Source organism: Hemibagrus wyckioides, linkage group LG05, assembly GCF_019097595.1.
Source record: "Hemibagrus wyckioides isolate EC202008001 linkage group LG05, SWU_Hwy_1.0, whole genome shotgun sequence".
Classification (NCBI taxonomy): domain Eukaryota; kingdom Metazoa; phylum Chordata; class Actinopteri; order Siluriformes; family Bagridae; genus Hemibagrus; species Hemibagrus wyckioides.
Genome location: NC_080714.1, coordinates 16798479 through 16825021, shown reverse-complemented (window position 1 = coordinate 16825021; position 26543 = coordinate 16798479). Strand labels below are relative to the sequence as shown.

At 37.6% G+C, this 26543-nt stretch overlaps 2 protein-coding genes across 13 annotated transcripts; both read right to left on the bottom strand.

Annotated features, from left to right (window-relative positions):
- Positions 1–668: 668 nt before the first annotated feature.
- On the bottom strand, positions 669–4464 carry mapre1a (microtubule-associated protein, RP/EB family, member 1a). 7 transcript variants are annotated; one of them, XM_058389038.1, is made up of 8 exons: positions 4358–4410; positions 3691–3813; positions 2605–2807; positions 2261–2456; positions 1576–1614; positions 1386–1477; positions 1049–1201; positions 669–961 (listed from the first exon to the last, which is right to left on the bottom strand). In XM_058389038.1, exons 2-8 carry the CDS (start codon positions 3809–3811, stop codon positions 908–910), a joined length of 858 nt encoding a protein of 285 aa, XP_058245021.1. In that variant the 5' UTR covers positions 3812–3813; positions 4358–4410; the 3' UTR covers positions 669–907. The 7 variants fall into 7 exon arrangements, with proteins under 7 accessions (XP_058245021.1, XP_058245019.1, XP_058245018.1 ...); XM_058389036.1 differs by having other exon boundaries at positions 669–958; positions 4309–4386; XM_058389035.1 differs by having other exon boundaries at positions 4309–4385.
- A 1474-nt stretch (positions 4465–5938) lies between these two features.
- On the bottom strand, positions 5939–25444 carry dnmt3ba (DNA (cytosine-5-)-methyltransferase 3 beta, duplicate a). Of its 6 annotated transcripts, none has more exons than XM_058390557.1 (26): positions 25378–25444; positions 20975–21109; positions 20725–20870; positions 20391–20595; positions 18501–20221; positions 18106–18265; positions 17388–17456; positions 17089–17153; positions 16758–16889; positions 14747–14827; positions 13860–14009; positions 13129–13236; positions 12915–13047; positions 10868–10987; positions 10699–10743; positions 10531–10610; positions 10318–10430; positions 10032–10215; positions 9710–9794; positions 9467–9612; positions 9243–9333; positions 8992–9140; positions 8381–8466; positions 8172–8241; positions 7971–8089; positions 5939–7807 (listed from the first exon to the last, which is right to left on the bottom strand). In XM_058390557.1, exons 2-26 carry the CDS (start codon positions 21096–21098, stop codon positions 7663–7665), a joined length of 4527 nt encoding a protein of 1508 aa, XP_058246540.1. In that variant the 5' UTR covers positions 21099–21109; positions 25378–25444; the 3' UTR covers positions 5939–7662. The 6 variants fall into 6 exon arrangements, with proteins under 6 accessions (XP_058246540.1, XP_058246539.1, XP_058246541.1 ...); XM_058390556.1 differs by lacking the exon at positions 25378–25444 and adding an exon at positions 22815–22939; XM_058390558.1 differs by lacking the exon at positions 25378–25444 and adding an exon at positions 21817–21835.
- Between the last annotated feature and the right edge of the window lie 1099 nt (positions 25445–26543).

Here is a 26543-nt window from a genome sequence, read left to right as displayed (position 1 = left end):
GCTCCTCTACATTTTTCTGAAACCACAGTACCTCTTGCTCATCACATCTCAGACATTCAGGTGGGGGAGGGGGTTGAGGCTAGGTTCTGTAAATGTTCCTCCAGGCACCTAGTGGTTTCTGTTAATACTGTAAACCTAAAACTAAATGTTATTACTGGTGTCTATCTAACGATATGTAAAACACTACCACCTTGTAATTTGATGACGCTTTAAAAGCATCCATGTTTGTTCTGGCACAGTGTAGTTTTTGGTCCAAGACAATTTAAGTCCCTAGATCAATTTAAGTCCCTAGAGAAAAACCATTTGCCCAAGAATAAATAAAAGCATACAATCCCAAATGTTCCATTGCATCAGAAAGAGGTGAAAGTGATTCCTAGAATAACTAGAAGTCTTGTACTTGCTTGTACTTGATTTCACTTCTAACCAGCGTCTGAGAAAAAGGGAAGTTGCCAGAAGCAAGACCACAAAACAGAAGCTTTACAACACATGTATGGTAGAGGAAGTAACGATAAAAGCTAGAACTCAACACATGTAGCAGCAACAACGGTTTAGGAAATTTAGGAAATTTTAGGTCTTATTATGGGCACAATGCTGCGATACAGGCATTAAAGCAACCTTGTTTAAATATTAAGAGCATTAAAAACGTTACCCATTACGTAAAAAAGCCACATTCCATAGAAAGTGTGACAAACATCCACCTTTAATAATATCAAAATGAGTCATCTGTTGATGCAAAAATAAATAGTTGAAGCCACAGAAATCGAACATTTACAATTATAAAACATTCAAACGTCAACATTCACAAGCAAAGGCTCAGTGGCAGCTGAATGAAGAAAGATGGCATGTGGGAAACACACCCACTTGAACAAGAGCTTAACATTACATCAGGCAACTGCATAAAGATAGCTCAAAACTCTTCGGGTTCACCAGCACCTTCCTCTGGGATCTCAAAACCTTCCTGCTAAAACAAAATCATTAAACATGATGGAATGGCTGACTAAAACTATACAGTCTATAAATACATCTTACAATAGTGATCAACACTTACATCTGTGGCATATAGAATGTCAACAATTTTTTGCAACATTGGATCAGCTTCCCCCTCTTTTTCCTGGCAAATGAGCTCAATGTTCCTCAATTTGCCGAAATAAAAGTCCCTCTCCTTCTCCAGATCAGCAATGGTGCATTTTAGTTCACTGATCTGGTGAAAATACAAGTGAAATTGAATGCAAAGCTTGGTATGATACAAGTGGAATTGTACGATACAAGGAATACATCTGCCTCGGCATGCCAGTTCATCACAGGGCTCCCACATGTCCCCCCTATTAAAACATTATGAAGTAAAATTTTAACCATAAAAATTTAAAACCATAGCAAAATCTAACCATCTGCATGAGCTCATCTCCCGTCCCTGAATCTGTTCTCTGCACTGGAGGAGTTGCCCGCTTAGGAGAAGCTGCAGCCATTCTCTGTGGAGCTGGGGAACACCGTGGTACACAGCACAATGATTCAAATGTGCAATAAGACATCATAGAGTGGTGGAGCATTCATTAAAGCACACTTTAGGTATCTTACCCACTGGAGCCGTGGGCTTCACTGAACTAATCCGTGTCTCTGAGATTAAGAAAAAAACATTTTAATAAAAGTCATTCAGACTGAGTTACACCGACACAAAGCTAAATAGTAGAAAATGACAAAAAGATGAATTAATTGGTACATGCAGAAACATTTTTTGAGAATATGCAATGGGGGACATGCTCTAGCATTCTGGGTCAAAGCATCAACAATTTGTGTTATATTAGACAGAAATATCTATGTAAAAGAAACAGAAATTCCTAAACTTGGGATAAAATACCTGGGGAAAAATCCTTTGACCACTCAGTACAGATTGTAACTAATATTATGCGCTAATATTAAACGTTATTTCATTTTGGGAAATATTTGGGCTATTTATTACCATAGAGCTTCAAGTTTCTGAACTTTTCATTCAGTTGACATTAGAGGCTGAATTGTATTTCAGTTATTGTTGTTTGGATTAAACCCATTTAATTTCAGTAAGTCAAACAGCGAAAATATCTCAAAAACAAACAATATAATTAGTAATTGTGGGCTGTGATTTCTATCACTGGAATATAATAATAAAAAATCATGGACCTGCCAATGTCTCAGAGAACCATTGATTCTTTGATCCCATTTTGAGAATGAATGGTCTCAAAATGGCAATAGTAAATTCTGCTATAATTAACTTAATTCCTCTCACCTAAATTGCCTTTCCGGGGTTTATTAGCCAAACCTGGAGCCGGATACTGGGAGGCAGCAACCTCCTGCCCCTGTCGAGCTGCTTCTGGATCATACTCCTTTCCATCATAGTTAGCGTCAAAGAATTTCTTAAACCACTGCACAAACTCAAAGTTATCCTGAAATTTTCCTTTCACAAGCTTGTCCACTGGGATAATCTAAGAAGAATGCAGGAATATGTTAAACAAACAAAAAAAAAAAACAATTTTAGATATACAGTAGCTCATTATAATCAATACTTCTTCCAAGGAATTAATACTGGATTTTTTATGTTTACACACATCTAATGGTGCTATTTCTACTTACTTTATTAACCCCTAGCTTTTTAAAACTTCCTTGAAGGATTTTAAAGTTGTGGATATACTCATGCTCAAGTCTGGCCTGGAATTTCACTTTCTTCAATGGCACACATGCTGGGAACAACATATCCATGAACTGACAGTAGGCAGCACCTAGGAACATCACAGCAGCAACACAGTCTCCAATGAGAAGAGAATTAGGAGTGTGCTCTGAAATTAAGATGATTTAACATCATTCTGTGTTCATTCCCATCATCTTTAAAGATACACTATATTGCCAAAGGTTTTGGGACACCCCACCAAATCACTGAATTCAGGTGTTGGGTTTGGCCCCTTAGTTCCAGTGAAAGGAACTACCAAGCATACCAAGACATTTTTGGACAATTTCATGCTCCCAAATATGTGGGGAACAGTTTGGGGATGACCCCTTCCTGTTCCAACATGACTGTGCACCAGTGCACACAGCAAGGTCCATAAAGAGATGGATGAGCAAGTTTGTTGTGGAGTAACTTGACTGGCCTGCACAGAGTCCTGACCTCAACCCGACAGAACACCTTATGATGAATTAGAGTGGAGACTGCTTTTACATGCACATGAATTTAATATGCCGTTGGCCTGCCCTTTGCTGCTATAACAGCTTTAACTCTTCTGGGAAGGCTTTCCACAAGGTTTAGGAGTGTGTTTATGGGAATTTTTGACCATTCCTCTAGAAACACATTTGTGAGGTCAGGCACTGATGTTGGACGCGAAGGCCTAGCTCGCAGCCTCTGTTCTAATTCATCCCAAAGATGTTCTATCTGGTTGAGGTCAGATCTGTGCAGGCCAGTCAAGTTCCTCCACATCAAACTCACTCATCCATGTCTTTATGGACCTTGCTTTGTGCACAGTCATGTTGGAACAGGAAGGGGTCATCCCCAAACTGTTCCCACAAAGTTGGGAGCATGAAATTGTCCAAAATGTCTTGGTATGCTGAAGCATTAAGAGTTCCTTTCACTGGAAAGCCAAGCCCAAGCCCTGAATTGAATGATTTTACTATGTCCCATAGTACATCAAGACTGTTGAGGGTGGACTGGATCTGTGTAAATGCACTAACCTGTACACAGCTGCTCAATCTTGGCATGGTTCATGTGAAGGGAGCTGTTAATCCAGGTCAGCAGATCATGGCGACTGAGGTTCTCACTAGTTACCGACGTGGAGTAAACATTCACAGCCATGACTAGAAGAGGAGATAAAAGATGATTTGGGGGCAAAATCTTCAACGTTCCTTCATTCTTATATGTAGATCACAAAATTTTGCCTTAACAGAAAAACCCACCCTGAACTATTCGATTTTTAATGCATAATATCTACATTACCCACAATGTCTTTGAGCGTGGTTGGAGTCTAATATTCCCTGTCTCCACTATTTAGTGTCTCTCATTAATGGGACATTGAACGTTGCTGAAAAATGGTGAGTTAGAAAAGAAGTTCTTGCTGATTGACTGACTGGTCAGATAAAGGTGGAGGGGAAAGAAAAATGACAAGCTACAAAGTTTGATTTAGGGGTCATCGTTATCTCATGCATGCTAACTCTGCCATGGGAGTTAACTAAACTGGCCAGGTGACAAAATTAAGCTCACGTGCCACGCTTTGTACGCCCTATATCAAGTTATTCACAAACAAGTATAAGTTTGGTAGGTTATTAAAATGAATATTACAGTTAACTCTTTACCAAGCTTAGGTTTTCCACCCATTAAAAACATGAAGTAAACAGCATTCACCATAACACAGAGGGTTAAAACCGGACTAAACTCTCACCGTTGCTCGGTTTGGAAACTGCCGCCTCTCCTGCTACTGCACCCCCGCCGCCTTCATTTAGTGTGGGCGTGTCCCCGTTGTCACGTGACCACTCCTCATAACAATTTAAAGGTTCCAGTAGGGGGGAAAAACACAGAAATGCTGCCATTTTGTGAATAGGTATAAAATCTTCGTAATGGTTGTGAGGGTACATGGAGAGAGCAGGTGGAAAATAGTGCTATTTTGTTAGATACTCATCGTCCACTTTATTAGGAATACCGGCACACCTGTCCATTGACGAGGTTATCTAATCAGCCAATTATATTGTAGGAGCACAATGTGTAAAATCATGCATCTAGAGGTCAAGAGCTTCAGTTGATGAAGCAAACATTACCTGAAGCTTTTGAATAAATTTACATCAGAATGAAGAAAATGTGTGATCTCTGTGACTTTAACCATGGCATGGTTCTCGGTACCAGATGGGCTAGTATGGGTATTACAGAAGCTGTGGATCTTCTGGGATTTGCATACAAAATAGTTGCATGGATTGCATTGTGGGATAACCGTGTGTGACAATTATTCACTCTGTCTCTAACCATAACTACCCAGTGGCAAACTCCACACACAGGTTAGGTTGAGGAAATAAGGAACAATTTGATATACATTGATGAATTAAATATAGGCTGCAAGGGAGCATTCCCATAGTTTCAGTCCTGGAGTGTGAGAAACCAGCACTGTTGTGTAAATTTCCTTCTCAAGTCACATTATACAAATTATTATTCCATACTTGATGTCAAGGCAAACGCTGAAGTCTTTGGGCAGCAATCAAATCCTCCTAGAAGTATTCTAAGCAAGAATTTATTCGGGTAACACCACCTCCCGAATAACTTAGACGGGGTGACTACCTGGTGCCAGAAAGATTTAGCCCTTTCCTTCTTCTGAGACAGAGTGAATAATTGTCTAGTGCACTCACGGTTATCCCACAATGCAATGAATGCAAAAGTATTCTAAGCAAGAATTTATTTGGGGACCACCACAGACGGGGTGACTACCTGGTGCCAGAAAGATATAGCCCTTTCCTTCTTCTCTACATAAAGAGACCTCTGCAGCAGAGCTTTAGTCGTTGGTCTGCCCAGCTCTCTAACTTCATTTTCTGTACCCTCAATTTAAACATATCAGGTTCCAAAGCTTAACTTTCAGGCTATTATAGCCTTTAATATCGCCATGCTTGGCATTTTGTACATTGCTAATTATTCAAACAGTTCTGCTAAGCTCATAGTGTTGCATTGCCTTCTGAAGCTAGGGAGTTCGATATCTGCTGTTTCCACTATTTCTATGTTGGCTAACTCATTAATATGACATTGAACATTGCCGAAAAATGGTGAGTAAGAAAAGAAGTTCTTACTCTTTTGGGTTGTAATTATTCTGTGCAAGTTTGCACCCCTATAACTTTACTGTATACTGATTATTAAGCACCGCTGATAACCCGAAGAAAAGAAGCTGTGTTTAATTCTTCAATAATTAAGAATGCAGAGCAGATTGAGACTAAACAGTATAGATTGAAACAATTTATTAGTTGCCAGTTACATCATGTCATTCAAGCTTAGTGTAGAAATATTTTTTATAAAAACGTAAACTTAGCCCTGTTTATAAGATGTGACTATCTTTTCTGCAAGACATTTCCAGAGGCTATACCTATAGTTGTTGGTAACAAACACTCACACAGTAAAAAGGTTCATGAGAAAAGTTCAGCACTAAAATCAATCACAGGAAAATAAAAAAAGTCTAACTAATTAAAAACAAGAGCAACAACTGATTTGTCAATAAAAATAATAACGTTTTTTTTCTAAAGTGTTCTCCATGGATGCGAGACCTGCTGGTGTAAAGAGTTTAGTTCATGTAGATTCTCCTGATATGCTAACATTTACCGTGCTACCAAAAGCAACATAAACACACACATTACATGAATGAATTAACAATTGCCAGCTAGTCAGACCTCATGCATCTTGCATCAACACATGCATTTTATCATTTAGTTTACATTTCTGATGTGAACACAGCAAGCTGTTTGTTATGAAGCATTGCTCTAACTGATTTAATGGAAAAATGTCAGTAAACAGTAACCAATTACCATAATTTTGTATACAGAATAAATACTAAATCTACAGCTTCCACAGAATAAGCACCACGCACCAAGCAAATGCTGCAATTGTTAGCACCTCGAACTGTCCTGGGTAAATATGCCTACCTACACTTATAGCACCTCACTGATGAATGGACAGTTGGAACTACAGAATGTGTTTTTTTTGGCATTCCTTAATGTGAGCACAAATTGTTGATGTGATTTGATTCTGCATTCAAAATACACTGATATTGGTAGTCAAGAATCACAGTAGTCATGTCTAAAATATTAACTGTCCTCTTGTATAGGCACTTAAGTTATTTCAGTACGTTGTCTTTTCCTCTTGTTTATATTACATAAACCTGAATAAAACTGGTATACTGGCATCAGAAGCTCAAAAGGTAAAGCTGTCAACTTAAAAAGGCTGAGGTTTATTCACTTTATGGTTAGATTTTTCATATTTATATTCAAATTCATATTCACAATTCATATTCAAATCTGCTTTGGGATTTGTACTATAAAAATGACATGATTTCAATTAATTAATTAATTAATTAATTAATTAAAAATATTACATAATTTAATCAAAAATTGTCAAGGGAATCAGTGATTGTAGTGTAAAATTAATATAAAAACTGAGACAGAAAAAAAAATCTGTTGGAAGAACTGTTTTGATGCTTAGATAAGATAATGAAAAGTTTAGATAGGTTGATGTAATAAGTAATGAGTGCCTATAAGACCAACTCATTCATTACATATAAATAGGTAAACAGCATTTCTCCAGACAATGCACCAGTCACATATCATAACTGAGGTAGTGGGGCTGGGGTTTCAGTGGCTCTCTGTAGCACAACATTTCATTAAGACAGTCTAAACAAAACTAAATCAACAGTACGTAAGATGTAGAAAATAGAACCAAAAAGTGCATTCTGAACAAGCTGAAAAAATGATCTTTAAAATAGTAAAAGTGTGCCATAAAACAGATTTTCAATGAGGTCAAAGTTCACAAAGCACCAAAAAAAACTTATTAAAAGCACCAAAAATTATTTCGTTAAAAAAACTGTTAACAAACATAGACTGTAGGGTTGTAGGTAGAAAATTCCACGACATTACTTTTCCTTTTCTATGGAATATCAAGGTTGTTAAAGGATAGTAGTTAAAGGATAACTAAGACTCGCATGCAAAGTAATCCTTCAGTGGTGCAAATAAGTGACGAATCACAGGAACACTCCAAGAACGTCCCAGAACCTTCTGCCTCTGGCCTCGACCCATGTTATTGACATCAGTGTAATGCTTAGGGAAGCCAAATATGCTGCAATAAAGAGACCGCATTTAAATAAAGCTGAATGAAGTCATGATGCACAACAATATAATATGGCACATGCTCAAAGCTGTTCTGTGGTCAATTAACATGCTAACATATTTAAATAGATTTGCATATGGCTCTGTGATGCTTTTTTATTATTCATGCTCACCTTTCCATCTCTGTACACCAGAGGTAATCCTCCTTTCCATTCATGGTAACAGGAAGAGGCCCCATTTTCCCTTGCTTAATGGAATTAGATTTTGTTGTGATGGTGCGAACTTTATTAAACTGTAAAAACAGTGCAGTATAATGTCAGGACAGGTCAATAGGTTTCTACAAATGATTAATATTAATTAATGTTCATTCTGACCTGAGCAACCCGACCGACTTCCAGGCAATCCTGCAGGTCTACTTTGTCGCTAAGTGATGTAGCCACAGGTCTGTAAAGATGCATATTATCATATTTTGTCATAATATAACCTAATATAACTTGATTCATCAAAAGTAATTTATTTCACTCTTAGCAAATGGTTGGTTGTTTGGTGTTCAGTGGAACAGAATGATTTTATGATGATGTACCTGTTCATTCCAGGTAGATTTCCCCAGAAGTAGCGAGCTCTGTGGGCAGGACTCACTTTCACAGCATCAATCAGGATAGGATTACACTAACAACAGAAAAGGAAACAAAATAAAATATACAAAATATAAATAGGAAAAAATGGTCTGCATGACTTCATAGAAGAAAAGAAATTAATGAGGCACATGTAATTAATAACTGTGAGAGTAAAATTTAGAGAATAATAGATCATATGAATCCTCTAATTTATGAATGGACCCCAACTAATTACTACTTTTGGCTCAACAATTGTCTTACAACAACTTCTTGTTAGTAATGTCTGTACAATGAGCTCCAATATTTTTGGCATCCTTCATAAACATTTGCAGAGAAATACATTTATATATATATAAACATTGCACAAAATTAATATATAAAAAAATAGGAGTATAATACAAAAAATAGGAGAAACTGATAAATAAAATTAGTTAAAATTACAATAAGCACCATTAAAGCACAGGAAAGAGGTTTCTGGGAGAGTTGACAATCCAGTAGGATTTGGCCTATAAGCAATTTGTTTTAAAAGATGCCACATTACGTGCCACATTTTGTAAGATTCATATAAAAAGTCTACCTCCAAAAAGCGACAAATGTCAGCTTTATCGTGTGCGCTCATGGCCACCACATTCTCAAAGAGCCAGAAGAACGGGCGGTCGTCATCTTCTTTGGGCCTCATCATAGTTAGCATACGGTAGTACTCAAAGAACAGTCGACCTGTGCCCTCTAGTATGTAGAAAAACAGGAAGAAATGTGGAGCACTTGCAAATGGCAATTTTTATTGTCACTAAAATACAAGACCATATAGAAAAGGAATAACTGTCTTACCAAAAAGGCCTTTTCTGGCTGGGTTCACCATGGACAGATCATTACAGGGACTGCCACCAATCAGAAGGTCAAACGGTCCCCATTCTGCCAGCTGTAGTACAGATGAGGAAAAAGTGATTGAAGGGCTTTATAAAGTAATCTATTGCTCTTATCAATATGCATAGCATGAGCGGTAGTTTAGTTCATGTGAAACCCCCCACAATCACTTATGTAAGTGTACGTACATGTTTCCTTGTGATGGTGCGCACATCATTGACATATTCAATCTTTCCTTCATGCTTGACCATCCCTACAGCAATGGAGTCCTCACAGATCTCAGAAGCAATGTAACGTTCCACCTTAAAGCCTAGATCTTTTAGAACAAGGTAGCCTATAGAAAAAAAGGATATTATAATGATATCTGTTTATTGTGGAGATTCGATTTTGTTTTCTCTCGATTTATATGAAAGAAAACACAAGAAACTGACCTGTGGCAATTCCATCAAAGAGGGATAAAACCTTAATAGGCCGGCGCTGGCGAGCAGGAATTGAGGGGTAAACTCTGTGTGGTTCCTGTACCACAGAGAAAAATGGCACTTATGAATATGTGTAATCATATGTACACACATGGAACTTAAGAATTAATAACCAAAACATTAAATCAATCTTCAATAAGAATGAAGACATTGGTACTGGAGATGAAAGCATGCCTTTACGCCTCACTCTAGTCCAGCAGTTTGATATTTCTTTAGAACAATTCAATCAACAAGAAACTTATTTGCAAGTAAGGCTTTCTTACTTCTTACTTACAAATTCAAAAGCACTGTTATTGGCGAAGAACTCCTGAACACGAACACTCCAATCTGGTCTAAGCTTCAGCACACCATATTTGTTAGGGGGCAGGCAAATGTAGCAGCTCCACGGATCTACATTTGTCAATTTGTCAAATGTTCCTTGTCCAACAAGCACATCAAGACAGTCCTTACAATAACACCTGAAAGATAGAGATATCTGGTGAGATTTGCCACAGATACAAGCAGTTCTTCAGATTATTCACATTTAAAGCAGAGAGAGTGTGTGTTTATTGACTTCTAACCTGCAGCAGCTGGCATTGCCGCAAAGAATGACCTGCAGTCCAGCACAGCAGATAGTGCAGTAAGACTGATATCCATCTTCATCATATCTAAATAAAGTCTCTGTAAAATTCTCCTATAATGACAAATGGGCGCATACACACAAAAAATATATATCAATAACTGCACACAATCACACTGTTAACTCAGCAGAAAGAAAACTTACAATGTGTTACCTTGCATTTTAAACAAAGGCTCCCTTCAAAGAGTGGATGGAAAATCTCAGTGTTTGTAGAACCACATGAGAGGCAGAACTCTAGAGAATGTGTGTAAAAGAACCAGGTTTTTATATGTACAATAATATACATTGCAAAAAAGTTATACATAACATTATACAAACCCACCTTCAATGTTTTTCCCTCTTTTTGAAACTTCTTGGACCATTTGCTCTAATAAAAATATAAAAATAATAAAATAAGTAACAAATCATAAACATGCTGTAGTGTTTTTGCCAATACATGTATAGGAAAGCATTTTGTTAAATCTAGGATATAAAAATATCTTGGCATTTACCTCTTGTGTACTCCTGAGCTGTGGAAGTTCTGGCTTTGTGTACATATTTTCTTTTGGCTGGAGGCTGATAATCAGACACAGATGAGTCTGAAGTGTTACCCTTTTGGTTGACAGGTGAAACTGTGTGGTGAAAAGCCTTGGTTAAGTTCTTAAATTATACACAACTGAACATTCAGTTGTCCATCAGGTTTTACAAACATACATAAAATCATTTAACATCAAAAGCTACTCTTAGCGGCAAGCCGTTAATTAGAACACAGGTTTCTAATACACTAGGTTTCTAACACCACTCAAATCTGTAGTCCAGTCCAGTTAAACAAAACTGTCTGCTTACAAAGATCTGGATAAGCAGCTAACATGACAGAATTGAAAACAATTTACTTTTAAGGCTTAACTGGTAATGGCTATAAATAAGACAATTTAAAAGAGACAATGTTTTTCTGGTCTACTGCTTGCAGGGCTGTTCTGGCTTTCTGTCAGATCCTGTGACACCCACCTACCATTTGTTCCACTGTCGGGACCCCTAGCTCCTATTCCTGCTCAGCAAATAAGAGTGGAAAGTAGCCAAAGGCACTCAAATGGCAACATGCCCAAGGCTGAGTGCCAGAGTATGCGCATACTCCAGCCAGGTGTTTTTCCCATGTTGTGAGACTGGAGGAGGCCAGAAATATGGGGTCTGCTCCATATCTTGGATGACCCTTTCAGTCTGGCCATTCAACTCCAGGGGGATCCCTAAAGATATGTTCACCATAGCACCTACAAGATGGCAAAAGCCCATCCAAAACTGACTGTCGAATTAAGGCCTTGATTAAAGACCAAGTCTGATGGAAAGCTGTGCATCCTTACTACATGCTACATGAGAAGCACTGCAACCTGTCAACCACCACAAGTATCACCCCCATTTGCTTTAGCGCAAAAAGCCCAAACGAGATGCTTCTTTAGTGAGTAAAGATCAAGATGCTGTTAAGGTAGATGAATGCATGGTTGTTCAATGTCTTGCAGAGGCCATTATTTATTGTGGACTCTATGTGTGTATTTGGACTGTGTTTCTGTCATGTCACGATTAAGTTCAGCTGTTTTCAATTTATGTCTTGACCAATAGACCAGTCAACACCTCTGAGTTGCAGTCACAGCCGGAGGTCAACCTGGCAACCTCCGCTGCTTCTGAGCCACAGCCAGAGGTCAACCTGGCAGTCTTCACTGCACCTCAGCCAAAGATGGAGGTCAACCCAACCACCTCCCACGCCCGAGGTGTTGGCCTCCCACGACCTGTGCTACACAGAGGCCGGCATGGCGGCTTCACAAGCCCTGCTCCAGGCCATGGTCCAACCCCTGCTCCAGGCCATGTCCTAAGCCTTGCTTCCAGCCCTGTCCCACACCATGATTTGGCAGTCCAACCCTGGCAATCCTGCCCCTGACAGGCTTCCGAACCAGAAACCCCACATGAGTGACTATGTCTGCTTTGTGACCATGTGCTTGGGGAGTTAATTTTGCCCACAGGAGCAGGAACACTGAGCTGTGTAGCGCATGCAACAGCCCACAGAGCTACAGTATTCATGTCATCTGTCGCTTTTGTTCAATGTTTTTATTGCTTTATTTATGTTTACATGTTTGTATTAGTTCATGTCTTATCTTCATCCGTTTTGTCATTTCCTGTTTTCCTCATGTGACACATTTAAGTGTCTTGATTTATGTACATATTTAAACCCTTTTGTTGTGTGTATACTTTGTGAAGTATATACTCCATACCCTAAAGTCTGCAAAATTTGTTTGTTGTTTACTTGTCTGTCTATTCTATCCTCGGTTTTTGTCCACAGCCTGTTCTTTGACCTTGTCCTAACCTAGCCCACGATACTCGTTTTGACTATAGCCTGTTTTGACATTCCTTTTTCCATTCCCCTGTTGGATTTGTTTCTGGATTTAATAAAATAAGCTCTCCTGCACTAGTGTCCTCACAGCTTGCCTCTCTTCACATAACACTACAGAGCTAATAAAATGTAAAGATAAAGGCCAAAAATACAGAGATCTTTGAGTGCTGTAATCTTACCATTAGTGTCTGGTGCAAATCCTTCAGGGCCTGTGGGTTGAAAGCCCCCAAAAGCCCAGTCCAACATAGTCTTTATCTCTTCCTGTTTATTCCCTGAGGATGCAAAGGTCTTTGAACAACGCTCACCTGCCAACTAAACACACAAGTATATAAGTACACTCTGCTTAACCCACTGAAATGTTTAATATGAAGTATTACTTTTAATCTGGTTTACCTCAAGAACCTGGAATATGGCATTGTGGTAAGTGGGCAGACTAGCATAAGAATTGTTGCAGAAGCACTTTGCAAATGCTCCAAAAGGCAAAAGCCTCTCCGTATAAATCTGCAGAGATAAAGAAAGAGTCAGTGCTGACCATGCTTTTCCTAGGGGAGGAACAGGAAAAATGTTCTACTGGTGAAAGAGCAAGCCTAGGTTTCAGAACATCTTCACACCTCTTAAGTGCATATCACGTAAATGTTGGGAAAATGTGCACTGATGAGCAATATAAAAATGTAGTAGAAGCCATTTTCCATCTGGCCTATTTCTCAGGGAATTTGTAGAGAGCCATACTGGCTATATAACTAGCTTTTTGGCTAACATGCTAACTTGCAAGCAAGGTTACATCAGCTGTCATGTACATAGACTAATTGGCTACATGAAACCCCATTTCCATAGGCCAAATATATATATATATTTTTAAATTATTAAGTGCATTTATTGAATCAGCTTACACTCATAAACACTATTAGTTTTACATTCGATCTTCATTAGACCAGTGTTTTTCCTGATGTCTATAGTCATGTTCACATGCTCCCACTGGCTTCACTTTAGCTACACAAATACTAAGAAGCCATTAGCATAGCATTAGGAATTGACTCTAAAGTGAAATGGTGAATGAAGTTAAGTAGTTGAAGCCATTTTCCATATGGTCTGATTTTGACTGGAATGCAGGGTGAGAGCCTCACCTCTGAGAACATGCCATCTCCAAACCATTCCACACGCCTCATAGATTCAGGAGATTTCTTTGTCTTCCAGGCAACCACAAGACCAGGCCACCATGAGAAACCCTTCACCTTCCCCCACACCAGCTCTCCAACACTAAAACCCCTTCCATCCTACAGGGAAGAGACATGTAAGTGAATTCATCAACATGATCATATTTTTCTTAATGGAAAGATCAAGAAATGTTATTCTTAATATACTGTAAGTATATTCATATGTGCAAGCTGCCCGCATCACTACAGTGCTTACTTCTGCATTGCTCTGTAGCTGTTTATGTTTTTATGTATCTTTGTTTTGATCTTGTCTTCTCCTCTCATGTCTTGTCATCGTTTCCTTAGCATGCCGAGACCTGCTTAGGGGTTTCTCCTTACTTTAGGTTTCATTATTTAAATGCTTGTGTGACTTTTTCACTTTGCAAAGTATATGCTCAGTGTCCATGAGTCCTGTAATTGCTGAGCTGTTTTGTTGTCACTGTGAATTCTCTTTTTTGACTGTGCAGACCTTGAAGTAATGTATTACCTTAAACAGCATCAGTATTTGGTGTGACCAATGTTATATATTTTTATAAGAATCATCTAGCAGGTTATTTGAAACTTGATCCCTTTCTTCCATTTATTTAGGTAATTCCAGACATTTTTTTCCAAAATGTTATATTTTGTCAAGTACCAAATGCACAAACCATTTAGGACAAATTTTCTAACATAATTTAGACTACCCAAGACTTTTGCACAGGCTCTCTGTCCTAAAAAAAAACATATCTTAGTTGATAACTAATCAATTTTAGGTCACTGATTCAGGAATAATTCACCTATTACCACTACAAAGAACAATAAAGTAATGGAAAAATTACCTGATACATTTTAACTCTCTTTCCAGGATTGGGACTCGGTTTAGCGATGTTTGATTCAGCTTGGCTACTGTTGTTTTTGGTCTGGAATTGAGAGAGGGAATCAATACAGAGAACAAAAGGGAAGAGGGAGACTTATCACTTATTACTTAAGTACAACAGGAATGTTTGCACAAAAAAAAGAACATGTAGAGATATCATCCCTTAAACATAAGAAGTTAACTCAAGTGTATTGTTAGTATACTTACTTGCAGCTAAAAAAAATGTAAGTATGCTTAGAATTTACCTTTTATGGACTGATCAAAGATATACTAAATACAATTATACTTAAGTATACTTGGCTGATACTTCAAAAAGTCCAAGTATATTTGGCATACTTGTACTCTTTTAATAGAGAATTGTATAATTCTGACAGAGTACATTATATTTTTCACATATATTGGCATCTTTGATGAAGTACTCCAGCTTCAACTTCATATCCTTTCTTATAAATCTACATACATGTTCCAAATTTATAGTATCAACTGAGTTTTGGGATACAATATCTGAAATACAAGGTTAGACTTATAAAAATTTGTAGTGTACTGAGGAAAAACTACAATGAGGAATAAAAGTATATAAATAGTAAACTAACAGTATACCTATAATTACCTAAAGTATACTTTGATCAACTAAAATGTAGACTAGTATAACACTAATACACTAACAGTATTTGTATAAGCTTACTTCAAAGTATACTTTCGTGAACTAAAAAGTCGGCTAATAGTATAGAAGTAGTATCTTTAAGATTACTTACAAAATAATTCACAATATCGTTGCAGAACAAATGTAGTACACTTCAAAAAATTACTATTAAAAACTGAAAAGTAAGCCAATATAGTCCAAAAAAGTATTAAAATAGTACATATATGAGTATACCACTAGCACAAAGATATTAGGGACCTTTACTTCAAATGCACTTAGGTTTACTTAAGAAAATGGTCTTTAAGTTAACTAAACCATGTTTATTAATCCCCTTTTAGACACACAAAAGAAAAATGGAGTGTGTTAATCAGAATAAGCAGAATAATGAGCTGAATTTGAAAGCATGAAACAAAGAAAAAAAACTTCAAGAAGAATAGAAAGCATGGTGCTGGTGCTTTAAAACAGAGGGCAAGTCATAAGAGATATATATCCAAAGCCAAAGTTGCACCCAGCTGACAAGACAGCAGCAAGACGGATTGAATTGGTCCAATGGGCCAATTAGTCAGCAGACCAATTAAAAGTGCACTGGTAAATATTGTTATTGTTCTTAATATCATGAACATCTGGGGAAATTATTAAATATAATTGTTGAAACAGTCTGATAAATGCAAGAGAAAAGAATAGCTGAAAATGTGCAGGTAGGGCTGTGATGGAAGTCCATCCTGTCAATCATGGTGTAGCAACTTCCATCCATACCCATCTGCCTTGAAATGCAAATATGGTGGAATATAGTTATAATTGGCCATTGTATTTTAGATACTGTTGTTGTGGGGAAAAAACAAAACAAAACGAAACAATTTCCTGCAACAAAGTGCAATGAACCCAAAGAAAGTAAAACATAAATAAATGAATGAATAAATGTATTTGATGGAGAATGTGGAGAAACCTGTTAGAACAACAGCCCCAGCAACATTTCATTTACTTGCTGTGCCAGAATTTCATGTTTATAGCTAACTTTGTGAAAAGAGGATAATAGTGATTATAAACTGGTTACATATACTGGCTAATAAATGATGGGAAGTCAGGTGGAGGCCCAAGGATCCAATAAGTAGGTCTTTATCAAAATATGTTGGTTGGGTAGATTCTGGGAAGTAAGGCATTGTGTACATGTGCACAAATGGGAGATGGGGTCAAGATGAAAGCAAATCCACTATTTTTGTTGATTTGTTTGTCGAACTACTAGAGCCCAAACTCTACCAATGCACCTTTAACCAAGGCTGCTGTCACAATCACAGCTGAGATTCCTGCCTTCATTTTGGCAGGTACATACCGCCTCTTCCTTCTTGTCCAATAGTAGGCTCTGTTGTTTGGCCCAAGTGCCTGACCCAGCCTGAAAGAGAGTACGTGCCTGCGGCTTCTGTCGCAAACTGCTTTCCCAACCGTAAATCCCCCTAATGGAGTTCTGAGGGATAACAAACAAACATGCACACCCTCACTCAGGCCAGGCACCTCCAGCAATAGTGCCAGAGACTGAAGTGTAACCAAAGAAAGATAAGAAAAGAAAGGTGCTAACAAGAAAGACAGATGGAAGGGTTAATGGTGTTTCGTGGAAATTAGTGGTTGTAGCCATAAAGGTAAGAATTTTATATCAGAGTAATTACCCCCTTGGTCCAGACTACATCATCTTCAGTAAAGACTTGGTCCTCATCGTTGTTTATTCTCAACACTAGAAAAGAAGGTGAGATAGAGAAATTCAAGCCACTTGTTCTGTATTCAGCTATATGATGAATAAGAGAATAGTTTCTTTAGACAGACCACTGATGGTCATTTCATTTGAATAGATCAAAATGTTTGATCAGTACAGACAAGAAACACCTGAAGGAGTAAAAAATAAGATGCTTTGCTATGAAGAGCACATGCTCTGACTGTAAAGCACTTATTTACTGTGTCCTGCTCACACCTGTCTTATTGGTTATCTTCTGCAGTCGCACCGTGCATGGCTTCACTGAGACTGAAAGGTCACTCATCTCTGGAAAACAGCATATTGTTTCTATCAATCCAACTGACTTCCATGAGCAAGATAACTGGCTGTGATTGGAAGTGTTAATTCTATACTGCTATATAATACAAATCAAGATTTTTAAGAACCCATGGACACCCTGTTGCAGTGGTTGCAGAAGTACAACAGCTACCACCAAATTCTTGTTGCTGCTCATTGATTTCATTTCCTGTTAGAAGAACCATTAAGGCCTAAAAATAGCAAGTTTTCTAAACACCATTCTCCAAAATGTAGAAAGGGCAGTGATGGAAGTTCCTTAAAACCTATAGCCACATGGTACAAGTGTAAATACCTTAACAAAAAGCTAAGAATTTTAAAGACCTGTACGTTTTCAATACTTTGTGTCATTTGATCCTTGAATTGTACAGATCCTCAACTGCACTGAAAAGTTGTTTGAGATAACAATTCTGGTTTATGCTAAATTAATCAGACATACTGCAAAAAGTAGCTATATGTCAATGTGTCATCTTTCTACAAAGATGAACTGCAACCTATATAACCAAAATGCTACAACTATCTCAGCCCTTGCATACATAAAGCATATTAAGAGTTAAAGGCCAAACTAGCATGTCTAATTTTTTTTTTCTAAGTGTCCAAATTCACTTCATCCTTTGCTTACCTGATGTCTTCTTTTTCTGCCCGGTTCTGACAGGTGATCTGTTAGTGCTGGAGGTTTCTGAGGATGAATCGTCATTAATGGAATCCACTTCTTTGAGGGTATCAGAGTCACTGTCTGCCACATGGCCAGCTAATTTGCTTATGTTCCCATTCTCCATTGCCTGTGTATGATGACAGTTGTCATATTAAATGACCTCAAAGTAAGAACATATTATACTAAATAATATTTAGCAAAATGTGTTCGTTTAGCTATATTAATTTCAGGTACATATCAATACTTATATTGCTTTATACATGCATCATGCACCACAAGACCTTTATGACAAATTTCTTATAAAAAAAAAAGCATGAATATATATAAGCATGTTTATATTTGAACATATTTTTTCTGCATACCTGAGCAAAGACTTTCCCAGCTTCAAGTGGTGGACAGGGCAAAGCTAAAAGACTAAGGACAAGTTTCCTGAAGACAGATGTTTGTGCAATGGTCTTGAGGACGGAACTCCAATGATGCTCCAAGGAATGTCCATTCTCGCCACTGTCTTCCCCATTTCCTTCCTCAAATAGCTGGTACTCTAAAAATTCATCTCTAACCTGGGCAGATAGCTCTGGGTTGGCTAAGAGGCCAAACTTTTCACCAAGCTCTGCAACACTTTTGCTTGTGATCTTTAACCGTCCCTCTGGGCTTAGAAGGTGAGACATACTCCTCAGGATACCATCACTCAAAGGCAGCCCCTTAGCAATGCAAGCTGTAATTGCCTTATAGAAAGTCATATAGTCATCCTGGAATGCCTCTAAAAGGTCAGTCATCTCTGCTTCCCTCTCAGCCAGAAAGTTCTCCACTCTGTCCCCACCAAAGCTCAGTTCATTGCTAGGGAGGTGCAGCTTTGTGTTCTCAAGGATTGCTGGGTCTCGTTCCTTTAGAAAACGCACCACAGCCTGAGGGTGGAGAAATGCTGATGCATAGGAGCGAAGTAGGCCACTTGCCTCCCGCAGGATCTGAACAAGGTCTGCACGAGCAAAACCTTCACGCCTTTCCAGACGATCATTAAAGGCTTTAAGTGGTCCAAAAGCATGGTCCAGGAACATAAAGGCAATCCTGAGTTTCGGATCTTCCAACTGAGAGCAGATGTATTTAGCTTTGTCATCATTCTCACTGCAGGAAGTGAAGTATGAGATCAAGTCTGTCCACATTTCAAGCAACTTGTTTATAAGTATACAAACATTTTTGCTGTTCTGGAAGAGAGTATGGACAGAGCCATTACGCACACAAACACCAGCAAACAATCCCTTAAGACTGTCATTTTTAGTGCAACATGTGGAACAGTGTTCATAAACATTAGCAATAAGCTGTTGAACCTCAGAAAAAGCCTCTACTCCCGCATTGCAGGCTGTGTCTGCCAATCTATAAAGACCACCAAGAGCCACAGCTTTTGGATTGAGTTTCTTCAGTTTCACGGAAACCATCCCAGAGAGCTCATCTTGGTCATCAACATAGAAAGCTGCCATATTGCTCACAGGTAACTCAAATCTTTCCATAATATCCTGCAAAGACTCAACAATAGCGTCAGCAGAGTCTACACGCTGAAAAATATCAAGAATCCTTATGCGATGTTTTGCAGCCTTTTCGTCAAAGAACCCCAGAAGGACGACACAGTTGTAGTTCTCCTGCTCACTCTCTTTACCTAGTGCCACTTGTCCGTATAGGTAGACACAGTAAGGGACATTCTTAGCAGCAGAAGAAATGTCTTTTGGATACTGTAATCCAAGAACATGCCTGGCGGTATGCTTGGAAATCTTCATGTGAGATGGCAAACAGTGGGTTTGAATAAAGCGCATCATGAGTTCACTACATGTGAAATTCTTGACCTGGTTTTCTTTTCTGAATGTCTTTAGTTCTTGCATTTTGTGCTTTTTACACTGCTGGTGGTGTTTTAAATCAAGCAGTCCTGAGTTAAACACAGTAATATTTAAGTCACAGATTGTACAGTATGCATAGATATCCCCCAGAGTGCTGGGCTTGATCCATTTGAAGGTTTCTTGCCACTGGGGGTCATAAGTAATAGACGTTTTTTTAGTGACATCCACATCTGAGTCAGAATCCTCCTTCCCTTCTCCTGCACCAATGATTAATTAAGATAATTAATTATGCACCATTATATTTACATTTTATAATATAATATATAATTAGAAAACCAGAACAGAAAGTATGTCTAATCTGATATCTAACCTAGTCACCTTCAGTATTGAAATTATTTATTATTTTTGTAATAATCGTAGTCTCACCAGAGGTATTGAGGTTTGTTGATGATTTTGATCTCTGGGGAGACTGAAGATTGGGTTGTGCATGTGGAATCTCTTGTCCATTACGTGCCTCAAGGGGGTTATAAACCTGTCCAGTAAAGTTAGCTTGGAAAAACTTACGGAACCACTTTAGAAAAGTAAAATTAGACCTGAATTTCCCTGTTATGAGCTCTTCCATTGGGATAGTCTGTAAAAAGATGCAAATTTGCAAATATAGATTATTATGAAATCATTCGGTTCTTATTTATATTTGGATGCAACACAAATATATAGTAAAATGTATAGTATGGTCAGACACTATGATGGGAAACCTTACTTTTGTGACACCCATTAATTTGAATCCTGTCTGCAAAAGTTTATAGTTGTGAAGAAAGTCTGCCTTGTCCTGACACTGAAACTTCACTTTGCTCATGTCCATGGACCCTGGAAAGAGCCAGTCCATCAGCTGGCAAAAACATGCCCCTGCAAAAAAAAAAGAAAAAAGTACATAATGAATTTTAATTGTTTCAAACATGCCTATGCTATTTATTTTTACGCATGACTTTGCTGTAAAACAAAACACATACCTGAGCTTATCTCTTCCATATTAGTAAACTTAGTTTGAAGGGTCCTGTTAAGCCAGGCCAGGACTTCATAGCGGCTAGATTTGTCCTGGAGCGCTTCTAGTTCCGGGTTTATAATTGTTGCCATTTTCTGGCTTCCTGTAAGACAGTTAACGTATTTAGACCTATCATCAGATGATCACTTGTGCAGCCAACCACAAAAATACATTTGAAATAATCGTTGTTTGTTGTTATATGGTTTAGACAATCATTTCTAATATAAGAATTATACCAAAGCTAGTTCTGGTCCACTCATTTGGACTATGGCAACATGCAGTGCTCTGTCTAGGTGGGGCACTGTTTTCATTGAAGGAGCAAAAACAAACACAGTATTTGACCATATTGTGTCTGAAATATCAGCTGCTCCAAAATATCCGAACTGTGGTTAAAAGCAATATCCAACTTGTGTGTTTTATAGCTGGTTGTTTATTAATCATTGTGTTATTACAATTTGTTACATATTAATTCATGTTCAACAAATATACTGTGTTGTAAGCTGCATTTACGCAACCACTACCCTATATATATATATATATATATATATATATATATATATATATATATATATATATATATATATATATATATATATATATATAGGCTGTGCAAACAAAATAGTCTGTAAAGTAAAAGCTGGCGTTTTACATTGATCTATTTACCTCTAATCAGTTCTGCCTTCAATAGCTACTGCATGTATGAAAACTATGAAAGAAACACATGACCTTTTAAAATGATGAGTTTCAGGTGTTTTATATATTTCTATAATGGGTATCTATATATATATATATTTGTGCAATATCCTTTACCAGGCAAATTTCCTTGAGGGATAAATAACGTAAATCATGCACACTTCATGTAGGTCTTCTAGGAAAACACAGAGACTATTGCACTATTTAGCACATCTGGACACAAATTCTAAATGACACATCTGTGATACATTTTTAATACAGGCTTTTGAGTTTGGATGAAAAGAAAAAAAGAAAAAGAAAGAAGAAGAAGGAACTTTGGGCTTCCTCTTGCCCTCGTCAGTTTCCAAACTTTGAGCTTTGTTTCTCCTCCCCTTTCACCGCACAGCGAGTAACGCCGAGAGAAAAAGATCTCGCGGGACAGAGTTTTTGCCGCGAACTTTCCACGCTTTGGTAGGAAGTTATTTAAGCTCTAAGGCGGCGACTTTTACTTTCAGCGTGCAGCTCGGGTTCAGATAAGAATAAAGCCGTGGGTTTGAATGAAGATGATCACCCGTTACTGAACACATAGCAAACACCAAGCTGGGACACACCGGCTTCTAATATCATGCTTCAAGTAAAAGCTTTCCGAGTTCAAATCACTTCTGCAGAACATATATTTACATAGACACTAAAATACCAGGACATTTGGGCTATTTTGTAAAACCCCGATCCTTTATTTTTGCGTATCGTTGTTTTTTGTTGTTTTTTCTTAACCCACAATCAGATCCAAACCGCTTTGTTTTCGAGTTAATCAAGTTGCAGTCGAACTGCATTGTTTATAGCCTTCCACATAAACACCAAAGACACCAATGTTACTCAAAATGCTAATAACACTATTATAAGCAGTATTACTACACGTAGGATTTTGTGTTTTATTGTATCAAGCCGGCTTTGATAGCCTTTTGTGTTAGAACTGTGTCTTTGTGTGTTAGAGGATAGCATTTGCCCATACATTCACTCCTAGTGCTACAAACAGACAGTGGCGTACAAAATGTTCACGCTTTCTGTGGTTTAATCAAAAGTGATCTGGAAATGTGTTAACACGCGGTTCTTTATAAAACTGAATGCAGTCCTACCTCTGCTTGCTCTTGCTCCCGAAGGCCACTAGGCTCTACTATAGAAACTAATCCCCAATGCATTGCATAGCTGCTGCTCTCACCCCCGGACATCCCCCAACCTATTCACTGTGCTGGATGTTATTGGTGCGGAAGGATGGAGTGGGCGGTCACTCCACGATGCTAGATTTTAGTTAGTAAAATACGCGATCACGTGGCGATGTCTACTCGAATTACTATGATAGTACTGATGTGATAGCCACTCGATCCGTATTGGAGAAAAGTGCGAGTAGTACGCGTTACGTACGGACTGGGTATTTTCAATCATGCTAATGCCTTAATACGATTATTGTATAAATACAATGAAGGCACACCCATGCTGCTGATGAAGTTAACGTAATAGAGAAAAATCAGCCCATGTGCGTGAGCGTTGCTTTGTCGCGTGCTCTCTGATTGACCTTATTGCTATATTATTTATTTCTTTGTTTGTTTGACGAATAAGCTAATAAACGAAATCGCCACTGAATAATGACCGATTACGTCTGAGACGACGTTGTGAAATCTTAGTTGTGTCACGTTTTAAAAGTGAGCCTCGTGTTGCACAATCGCGGCTTATAACATGATTAACTATTGTGCTGTAAGCATGTCGTTACCTAACTCTCTAATAAAGGCACGTTTAATTAAGGCAAGTCGATTTTTCCGTCTTTAATTAATTGGGTTGAATCGATTTTTTATCGTTATGTGTATGTATCTGGTAGAGATCCACTTTGATGACCGTATTCTTTGTTTACTTTTTATTCCCTAATTCGGATGAGGCTTCTCGTGGTGCTTGGAGTGCAATGTGGAAGCAACCGGGCATTTCACTGTCCATGTAGTTTTGTATAATTAAGGCTAATTAGTGAAGAAGGCTGTCTAGGTGAATGTTAAATAATCCTTAACGAAAGTGCACACGCGAAGGTTGTAACGCTGTGAGGAACATGGCGGCGCGCCACAATTCTCTCCGGTTCACTGAAATGGAAGGTCTCTAAACGCGGATGTCAAGGCTATAAACGCTTATATACTTAAACGTGATAATAATGCAGAAGTAGGCTCCCTGAAAAGTTTTAAAACGAGGTTTAGTTATTTTTGTGAGCAAACACAAAACTGCGGAATATGTGTACCACATTCTGTGTAAATACCTAAAACAAAGGAGTGTTGCATGTAGTAAACAAAAATATATAGCAAATTAAGCAAAACAAGGAACAATTGAGATTACTGTTATTATAACTTTCAATTGTGCTGCACTGTGGATGTTTGTGAACATGATGAGCGTATTGTTCTTAGTATTGGACACTATGCCTTATTACTTTCGAAACAAAAAAGAGTAAATCTGGAAACCCATTTCCACAAGGTTTCAAATGTAAAAAAAAAATGCATCCTATTCTTAATGATATATAGTATATGTTGACTTATTTCAAATGGTATTGACATAATCATTCATAATGCTGCCTTTTCTCAAAATGTTGATATATGATTCTAAGTCTGTGCAAATAAAGTGTCCCTCGTAAGCTAGGTTAAAGGCGCAGACCAAAATGTGTGGCTTTCCTTTACCAAGAGCTTAAAGGACCTGTATTTACACCATGACTCCAGGACAAGCAAATTAGGTCTGCCGTATTAGGTCCGCCTCTTCTTTATCACTTTTAAATCTAGTTTATGAAACCATTTTTATTCTATTGCTCTCAAAAAAAAAAAGCCTAATCGTCACACTGGAAGTTTTTATTGTTTTTTTACTTGACTGCATGCATTTTAAATGTGTATAATTCCTTAAACTTTTATATATATATATATATATATATATATATATATATATATATATATATATATATATATATAATTAAGCTGCCTCTGATTATACAACACTGGTGTGCTATGTGCTTTAGAAATAAACTTGATCTGAATTGGCTTGACTGACTATTATTTGCAAAACACACAGTACACAAAACCAGTTTTTCCTGTTAAGCATACACATCTGTTTAACAAACAAATCATCTTTAGTTATCTACATCACTCCCATTTCAAGTGTGAATAGAAGGTGCATTGTCAGAAGGTAGGACCAGGGTTTAGAGCGTTTAGAGTCTCCTCTTAATAAATCAAAGACTTGTCTTGCAAACATATTCTGCAGATAGGAAAGTTTAAAATTCAGTGTAATAAATGGCATTATTTTGACATACCAAGCCAAATATGTTGGCATAATAAATCAGAATTTTCTTCTTGCTTTTGTTAAACAACATGACATGTACTTAAGCTATAAATAAACTACTAGCTATAATAGAAGAACTGATAAAGAACATGATATTCATAATGTGCCATATGGTAGTAAATCTAATCACTAGATCAATATTAAGATTATTAATCTGATTATTTAAAAAGAGCATCAAGAATCACACAGAGAATGGCTCCACATGTATATTGCTGCAGCTACTACTACTACTACTACACTACCAAGACTACATTAATAGTTTACAAATGAACACAAAACAGAACAAACTCAAAAGGCATACACAAAAGCAACAACCTCAGTCTGAGAATGATGTGTCTGATTTACCTTCAGCAGAAAGAAAAATAATAAAAAAATTTGCTTTTCAAGGTCAGACCTCTGTCTTAGCTCTGCTGAGACTGGAGAGAGACTAAGTCATTGGCCAAGCTATATTGTCAGAATAAATTTACAATTCAAATCCAAAAAAAGGAGCTCTCAGTAAATGAAAATGAAAGTGCTCAGCACATATAGGTCATCACTCAACCAGTAGCATCCTACATGAAAGAAACCCTTCTAACAATAACCAAAAATGAACAAAACAAAGCACCTCTTGTTAAATATAGCACTCGTACCATGTCACTAATTTTCCGTTTTAGTGTGTAGCAGCTGCTCTTGTGTGGTTTTGTTTGGATTTCTTGTAATGTCTTTTCACTGATTCATAACCCTGTTAAGTTAACTTGCTCTGTCTTTCACCTGTAAGGTTAACCCTTGCTTCCACTGAGAACTCCGTTTCCCAGACCACAACACGGCCTTCTAATATGGCCATCTTTTTTTCGTTTTACAAGTTTCGTACTGTTTTGATCTGTTATCAACTGATCTGTGCCTTTTTGTAGATTTCTTACTTGCTTCAGTATTTGGATTTGTTTGCCTGTGTGTGTTCTCTCACTACATTTGCATCTGATTCTGCCTACCTTCTTTAACTCCTTAACTGGTCTCCTTAATTATGACCAGTTCAGTCTTGTTCGTTTGTAAATTCTTGTGAAAAGTTTTTTTTTAATTAATGACCAATATTTTCTGTTCCTTTTTCTTATTTTCTGTTCTGTTTTTTTCTTCTGATTATGGATTATTTCTCTTTGTTGTTGCCTTTCCATTTATAGATTCTATAAAACGGACACTGATTGTCCCTAAAGCACACACACCTGCCAATAACAGCGCATTACACTCCTACTTTTACTGGAACTACAATTTGAAATTTGTGTGCTAGATAAATGGTGGATTGGAAATACAGTTGTAGAACATTTATTCTCTGTTGCTGATGGTCCATGGGTTCTTCTGTAGACTGAAGACCTGATGAATACCAGTAAAGACTACCATATATTAACCAAAAACCTGGCTTCAGCACAGTTGTTGTTGTTTTTTAAGTTGAACAAAGAGAATTTACATATGTAAAATGGAGGAGATTTCCTCTGTTGGAGATTACAGAGTGATGTTTTTGAAAGTTACCCCAATATCAG

Bases quoted from the DNA above. Each gene is read 5' to 3' on its own strand.
- mapre1a (XM_058389035.1), bottom strand. From the start codon at position 4,360: ATGGTGAATGCTGTTTACTTCATGTTTTTAATGGGTGGAAAACCTAAG. The intron at 2,808-3,690 runs GTTAGTGCATTT...TCTTAATTTCAG, and splicing joins GATTGAGCAGCTGTGTACAG to AGCACACTCCTAATTCTCTT. The intron at 1,615-2,260 runs GTGAGAGGAATT...TCTTAATCTCAG, and splicing joins ACCCCGGAAAGGCAATTTAG to AGACACGGATTAGTTCAGTG.
- dnmt3ba (XM_058390557.1), bottom strand. From the start codon at position 21,098: ATGGCAACAATTATAAACCCGGAACTAGAAGCGCTCCAGGACAAATCT. The intron at 20,871-20,974 runs GTATGTGTTTTG...TTTTTTTTGCAG, and splicing joins TATGGAAGAGATAAGCTCAG to GGGCATGTTTTTGCCAGCTG. The intron at 13,237-13,859 runs GTGAGGCTCTCA...TTATCTCTGCAG, and splicing joins GAGATGGCATGTTCTCAGAG to ATTTATACGGAGAGGCTTTT.